We start from the raw sequence: 7,528 nt of genomic DNA, 5'->3' as shown, positions 1-7,528 counted from the left end.
GCGCGCGGCCTGGTAGACCGGGCCTTTCTATCTAGTGTCTTGGCAAGCTTGTCCTGCGATCTGCGACTTGGATTCCCAAAGTGCCTCGGCCTGCGACAGGGAGACAAAGACATTATATGCTGCGATAAGTTTGTGACGCTTGTGGACCCGCGGCGCTGTACATCCTGGAGGCGACAGCTGGGGCACAACAGCATGCATCTCCACTGGATTGCACCACGGAAAGCCATCAGCCTGTTGTCGTGGCCATGGGCAACAGCCCATCAAAGCGCACACAGGACAGAGCAGTCGCACGCCCGGCGACCCAGTGCGGAAGGCAAGCAGAATTGAGGCAAGTACGACGAGGCGGCATCTGCATGTACGCGTCAGGCAGGACACAAGAACGACTCGGCCGAAAAGCGGCGCTGTGCTGCGAATGCGCAGGTTGTGTCACATGATCATCGCCCTCATGCGGCGATGCGAACCCTTCCCGCGCTTGCAGCATTGCACTGCTTGTGAGGGACAGGGGTCACTCTAGCGAGTCAAGTTCCGGCAATACTGCTGACGAGCAACCGAGGGCCCAGATTACGAACCGGGACGGCTCAACGACCGCGGGCCCGATCACCATGGTTCCTCAAGAACAGGGATGTCGCGCAGCTAACTTAGCGTCGGCGCAATTTTCTACAAAAGTCGCTGATTGGCAGTGCAGACGAAAAGGTAGTCAACGTGCGAAGGCGGGGCAAATTGACGGCAGGCGTCGGTGGAGCGTGCCTGCCTGCCCCACGCGCCTCTAAAGTGGGCGCGAATTGACGGCAGGGTGTGTGTATTAATTTAGGCCAACGGCTGTCGTGACGGCCTAGAAGAGTTTTGTGGGCAATGGCGAAGGTCCAGAGTCGCGGGGTTTGGCGGCCTACGCGACCCTGACTTGACAACGGACCTTGCGATCTGGGCCTGCCTCGAAGGGATAAAGCCCCGGCCTGTCGAGCCATATCGGACACTGCAGCGCCGTTGACTGATGTAATGGCACTTCAGAGCTCCAAGAGATCAAGGCTCCTTCGCCCACACGCGGATGTTGCTGCTGTGCGTCACCGGCTCATCGCTATGCCGTCGAAGGGCGTGCCTAGGCGCTCACGTCTCATTGGGATGATGCGGAGGTCCAAATGCCCCGGCAGTAGTACTGTAGTTCAAAGGCGTTCTGCGACTCTGAGTTTTCGAGTGATTCGCGCCTGCTGGCGCCACCTTTTGTGCGTGATCCATGAGCGCTCAAATACTGCTAACCGACCGCGAATCCATCGCTTATCACAAAAATGACGATCTCTGCGTCAATGCCCTGGCAAACAATCAACGCGGCTTGCATTGACGCGCGTCTACCGGAAGGATTGCATGATTGACGCGGGGACTGCGTGAGCCAATCTTCATTCTGGACAACGTTTTTGTGTCCAAATGAGAACGGCCAGTCCTTGCACATCGATACTGAACAGAGCTCTAGACATCTCCTGGGATCCAGCCATTGGCTTGATCTGGGCTACGGTGTGAAGGCAGCCGCTAGAAGTCTGGCCGTCGCATCCTTGCGATCTTCGCGGATCAGTCTCGCGCAGACGCTTGGCTGCCGGGGGACCGACCTTCCATTGCCCGCACGGTCTCTCGTTGTTGGTGCCAATCTGCGGCAAATTCCATCGCGGAACGGAGTTTCCGGCGCCTGGCGCAAGCAGCCGTTGAAAGTTTGTTGCGCTGGTTGCGCCAAACACCCCTGCTAGAATCGCAGACCCGGCGATTGTCTACCGTGGTTGGTGGAAGAACGCTTCCGACCACGCGAGTCGAGTCGAGTCGATGTCGATGTCGATGTCGATGTCGGCTGACGTGAACGCCAAAACCTGGCCGGAGGCCCCGGCTTGCCCATTTCGTCAGCTTCCATGCCATCTGTGCTCATCCAACAGCGCAAGTGATCGACGGCGGCGTCGCATTCCCTGTGGCCGTTCGACACCGTGGAACCGCTCACAAAAGTACATTTTCAGCAGCAAAATGCCCTTGGAAGGGTTGTGCATCACCGTCAGACTCCAGGTCTCTAGTGCTTGGATTTGCGGTGTGAATATGGGCCAAGCAGGTCGAGGGTTGCACATTTGCTGCAATCAAATTCTCGTTCTAGCATGCTGACCAACGCGGCACAGGACGACATGCTGGGAAAAGTTCGCTGGACCCCAATGATCCTCAGCGAGAAAGTGGGGCCTTGTACTCTTCCTTGTCTCACCCTCCGACCGCACGAGACCCCGGCAGGAATAATTTGAGAGGCTGCGACCGGACTGCCTTCACGTGCCGCATGGGTCCTCTGAGGTCCAACGCTCGTGAGATGGCCGCATGAGATACTCCTTGAAAGCGCTCCGCCACAGATCGATACGCTGCACTCCACCATTCCGTGGGCGAAGCCCGGCGTCCGCCCGTTTCGCATCTTCAGGGCAACTTGCGTGATAAGCGAGTCATGCGCAGAAGAAGGCAACACCCCGATCTGGCCAATGATATGAATGTCTTCTCAACAAAATAAAAAGGTTTGCTGACGGCAGATTATTTACGCTTTCACTGACTCGACTTCCCATGTCGGTACCCACATGCCGAGCGCTAGCATGCTCTCCAACCTCCCAGCCCTTAGCGTGAGGGGACGAGGTAGCCCTGAAGCCGGCCATGCAGGAACCCTGCTTCTCGTGCTTAGCGTCCGGGCAAGTTCCAACATCACTTCTGCTCACTGGTAGTGCGGCACTGTGTTCTGTAAGTGTCGACAAAGAAACGAAGATCGCATTGTCACTATGATTTGGACGTCGACCGGGTCAAGGGTACGCACACCACGCGCATTGAGTCCTCCGGGCGAGTTCTGCACCCTATCAACTGGAACACCGGCGGCCTGACGCACGCAGCTTCACCAAAGACAGGCGCTTTTCGTTGGGCGCTCATCATCGCCTGCGAGGCAGGCGTACCGTCACGATGGTACCCTTCAACACATTAGCACCTCGCGTAAGAGATGTCCCGCTTCCTAGCACAATCACGCCGCAAACGACATGCGTCGACAGCTACGGAATGGTTGCCGTATCATCCAGGCTCGCACTTGCGCGTCTCATATGATAGGTCTGGAAGAACACCGGTCTGGTACGTGATCGCAGGTCTCCCGCTCAGGAAGACTGTATAAAGACGTTGTCACGGGCGAAGCCTGCCGCCTCTTCCGATTGTTCATGGTTTCTCACCCACCTTTTCACACGAATCTCTTCAAACAAAACCATGTCGGACAGCATGGACATGTCCCACGTGGATCCTCGCCTCCTCACCGCCACGAGCACGGAGTCGTCGGTTGCTTCGACCAACCTTACCTACGGCTCCGGTGGCAGTAGCGTGGAGCCAGGCACCGTCTATGGCTCGGAGTCTGGCTTAGCCTTTGACGACTCCACGCACGGGTGGGATTTGCAACCTGCTGCTGAAGGTCAATTTCATCTGCAAGGGTACACAAATTACCAGCAGCAACCACATCAACATGAACAGCGACTCAGCCATGAAGTGCCCAACCCTGCGCCTGGTTGTTCCACGGCCAACGCTTTTGGTCCTTCCGTGCCAGGGCTTCCGCTTCGTCCTTCTGGGAGTCAGGACTTCGGCTGCCATTTCGACCAAACACATCAAGACGTCTCGCCTGGGTGGATGGCCGCCGCTGGGAGACAGCATGTCATGTACTACCCTGGTCCGAGCTGGTCGACGCCATCGGCCTCCTCGGGCGCCCACAGCCAACAGCTCGACCGCAACGTCAACAGGCAGTGAGTCGCGAGACGACCTTGACAATCTCTTCTTGCTAATCTTGGCCACAGACCGGCATCTATCCCGCGACTCGAACCGCGAGGAAGCGGCAGTGTGGCTTACGATCAGTCACACGGCGAAGCCGAAAGGAGCACAGCAGGACGTTCATCCAATCGACGCAGGCGGGAACCTGCGAAAAATTCCCTTGATGCCAACAGGCAGCACTTTGAGGAGAAGGCCTGGACCGAATCGGAAGACGAGTGCTTCGCGATTTTCGCAAGGAACCACAAACGCGGAAAGTACCGCGATGCTCCGGGTGCAGTGCTTCACGTCAAATCGTTGAATAAACCGTGGACAACACGCTGACCGGCCGCAGATGGATTCGATGGGCTATCCGGAGAGGCTTCCCGAAGAATACAAACGACGAGCTCGTGCCAAGGGGCGCACGCCGGCAAAAGGGAGCCGCGTGCGCAGACCCGCTAGGTCATCTGATGAACTGAGACAACCGGCTATGCGTGAACGACAGGACGGCAGCACGACTCTCGCACCGCCGCAAAGCAGATACATGGTTGTGCCGGCGCATGAGGGTCAAGGCGAGGAGCCATACGTTTCGTCCACACCGTCGACCGGGCGCTTGATTGCGGAAAAACAGTCGTCGAGGAGCCCCGAGCTCCGTTCTTGAGATGAAATTTTAGCCGCTAGACAAAGGTTTTCGTCGCACTGTATGATCTAAGTCGTGGACACGAGTATTCGGATAGACACACTCGAGAACGAGCCACAATGTCTTCTCAGCGGCCCTGCACGAAAGATCGAGCCTGGTTCGATGGTGTGGGCAGCGCGTCTGTACCGAGCCGCCGCGCTTTCCACCACCACATGGCATCTGTTACGCTACACAAGCGAGGCGGAGCTTGTCTAACGGATCAGACGACGCATATGTCCCAACAAGCAAGTAGCGCCAAACTCATTCTCAACCAGTAAGCGCCCGCGTGACAGCAAAGCTGGCGGCGGGCCCTTGACGCGCCGAGCCAGGGGGAGCAAGTGGCGGGAGGCTCTTAAAGCGCCTCTTCAGACAGTTTGCTCGTCGTAATCGTTCAACCCTTTCCAACATGCACACCGCCGCGAAAATGCCATCAGTGGTCGAACTATTCAACGCGGAAGAACGAGCGTCCTTGCGTCAAGTACACGAAGCCTTGAGGGGCAGAGAACAGCAAAGCACTTTATCGTACGTTCAGAACGAGACAATCCTGAAGAGCGACAAACTTTTTGCCTTCGTCGAAGCTTTGACTACAGTCCTCCAGATCAACGGTTGGTCCGAGAAGAGCGAGAAGTGGGATCGTCTCAGAGAGCTCGTCAAACGAGCAAGCGACGACAGGAGGAGCACGGAAAGGGATAAGAAATGGAGGACACACGTCACGCAGGCAACTTTCATCTCGATGCAATGGTCGCTTGAAGTCCTGGAGTACTACGAGTGGAGCACGGATAGCTTCGGTAGGGACCGCCTGGCTTTCATGTACAATTGCGCGAAAAAGTACCCTCGCTTTAGGCTTGACTTTGTTCCACACGCAAACTTGTTGAGATAGCTGAAACACTGCGACGCCTTGTCTCGCCTGGACAAAGCGACAGATGACAATTTTGCCGGGTTCGGTGGGGAGTTCATGGTCAAAGATCTCAAGAGCCTCCAGAAGCTTGAGGAGTCGAAGCCCACTCGGGTCTACGGTCAGGACGTCACGCTCAAGACTGCGGCAGAATTTCATGAATTCATCGAAAGGTGGACCCAACACCACACCGCCGTCGTCGTCGTCGATGGACAGAATTTGGATCTGAAAAAGCATAGGCCGCAACACTGGAACACACTGCTGCTCAAAAAAGACAAGCACGGTCTTCTGGTGCGGCGGACGGGTACCGATGAGGTACAGACACCCCGGCATACTGGCTTCCTGTCGCCCCCCACTTCCACCTCTGTCACAGCGGGCGGTCCGACGGCACTGCAACCCTGCATCGATGCGCGTTCGCTGCATTTGATGCGGAGCAGCGAACGGAGCATCTCGAGTGAGGACGTGCCGGCTTCGAGTCCTCCGCTCTTCAATGACGAGATCGGTCCTCCCGAGCATGTCGAGGAGCTCGGACGCAATCCTGATTCTCGCAGCATTGAAGATGCTGAACCTCGATCCCCTCGGAGCCACAGCTCGGGGAACTCGCCGGCGGCACCGTCCTCCACGCGACGGAGTGATCTCGGTTCTGGGAACGAGAGTCCTTCCATGCGGCGCACCGCTGGTCTCGCCCGAAGAAAGGCGGCGCACGTGCCCTCGACCAACGAACAGATGGAAAAGTGTGGTGAAACGTTCAGCAGCGAAGCTTCAACCCAGACCGGACAACTCGCTGAGAACAGGAACGTCGAATGCGAGGGTGACGGCGATCTGTCTTCGGTGCGCGAGTCCGTCGAACTGCAATCTAGACGTGAGTCCAGTCTGGGCGACAAGTCATCGGGCGGAGGCGACCTCGTCAAGCAGGAGTGCATCACCGTCCCGGTCGCTGGTCATGCGGCACCTTCGGGCAAGCCACACAGCGGCAGTCCTTTGTCAAAGGCACGCGAAAGTCCGGCGAGTAATGAACACCGTGATAGAGAGCTAAGTGCCTACTCGCTCGAGCACCACGAAGCGCCCTGGGATCTCACTCGAGCCCGTGACGCTGGCGAGGCAGCGGCCAGCGAAGCAAGTCTGCGTGGCATCGAGCAATGGTTGAGCGACCAACGCAATGGCAACAGCTCAAGTGCAGATTCTCCCTCCCAAGTTGCGTCGAGTCTGAGGAACCCCAGAGCCACTCCTGAGGCAATCGAAGTTGCAGCAAACGAGACGCAGATGTCGGGCTCGTCTCAGAGGGAAACGATGCCTCACAGTTCTTTGGACGATGCGAAGACGGTGCGTTCTCACGCCACCGCCTCCAGTACTTCCGAATCATCTGCCAGTGGCCTTTTCCAACCACCTTCACCCGCCGAATTCGGACTGCCGGCCGGCGCTTCCCGATTGCAGCACAATCTCTGGCCAGGTAGCGACGAGGACTCGTCTACCGTGATCGATCCCAACAGCGGCAGTGCCACGAGCCCTTCTCCGAGCCTGGAATCGTCCACACGGTCCGCAGACCCGGGATCCGCCCTGTGTGCACCTCGTGTCCTGAGGGCGCCCTTCGAGCATAGTACAGGAAGTAGCGAAGCAAGTTCGCCGGAAGATTCCACTTCAGACAGCAGTGACTTTGGAACGGCGTGGTCATGGAGAAACGCAGGAAGAGGTTCGACCTTGCCTCCAATACATACATACCAGGCACGTCGGCCAGCTGCGAACATTTCCGCAACGCTAAAGGCGTTCGCGGTGATGCAACCGTATGTAGCCGCTTCGGGCTCGTACGATGAAGTGCCAACGTCTGGTTTTGCCTCGTACACTTCACGTTCTGCCAAGGGAATGGTCTACCCACAGCAGCTTGACGATGTGCTTGACGACAGTAGTGTATCAGCAAGCACCCGAGTGCACGAGATTGAAAGCTCTGCGGACAGCAGCAATGTGACGTCTTCAGACCGCTCCGAGGGTCTCCACCACAGCCATCTTGACACTCGGCCGAGCGTCTGTCGATGCGAAACTTGCAATGCGATCCTACCGCTCCTCGGCACGATCGAGCTCGAAGCGGCTTCACGCGACGCGTCTGAATTGTGCCGTGCGCGAGATAGCTGGTTCGGGGATGCGACGTGGGCCTCTGCCGCAGCACCATCCGAGAGACACGGCCCCGGTGGCGA

The 7,528-nt window shown here is 57.6% G+C and overlaps 1 protein-coding gene across 1 annotated transcript; it reads left to right on the top strand.

Annotated features, from left to right (window-relative positions):
- Positions 1-1,943: 1,943 nt before the first annotated feature.
- On the top strand, positions 1,944-4,536 carry WHR41_09581 (uncharacterized protein). The gene is made up of 4 exons (XM_069378184.1): positions 1,944-2,794; positions 2,883-3,764; positions 3,816-4,065; positions 4,121-4,536. The coding sequence occupies exons 2-4, from the start codon at positions 3,241-3,243 to the stop codon at positions 4,424-4,426; spliced, it is 1,080 nt and encodes a 359-aa protein (XP_069224879.1). The 5' UTR covers positions 1,944-2,794; positions 2,883-3,240; the 3' UTR covers positions 4,427-4,536.
- The last annotated feature ends 2,992 nt before the right edge of the window (positions 4,537-7,528 follow it).

Source organism: Cladosporium halotolerans (genome assembly GCF_011745625.1).
Source record: "Cladosporium halotolerans strain TM138-S3 chromosome Unknown Sca177, whole genome shotgun sequence".
In the NCBI taxonomy this organism is placed as follows: Eukaryota; Fungi; Ascomycota; class Dothideomycetes; order Cladosporiales; family Cladosporiaceae; genus Cladosporium; species Cladosporium halotolerans.
This window is presented reverse-complemented; position numbering and strand designations above follow the sequence as displayed.

Excerpts from the sequence above, each read along its gene's own strand:
- WHR41_09581 (XM_069378184.1), top strand. The coding sequence starts at position 3,241 with ATGTCGGACAGCATGGACATGTCCCACGTGGATCCTCGCCTCCTCACC. Across the intron at positions 3,765-3,815 it reads GACCGCAACGTCAACAGGCA|ACCGGCATCTATCCCGCGAC; the intron begins GTGAGTCGCGAG and ends TCTTGGCCACAG. Across the intron at positions 4,066-4,120 it reads ACCGCGATGCTCCGGGTGCA|ATGGATTCGATGGGCTATCC; the intron begins GTGCTTCACGTC and ends GACCGGCCGCAG.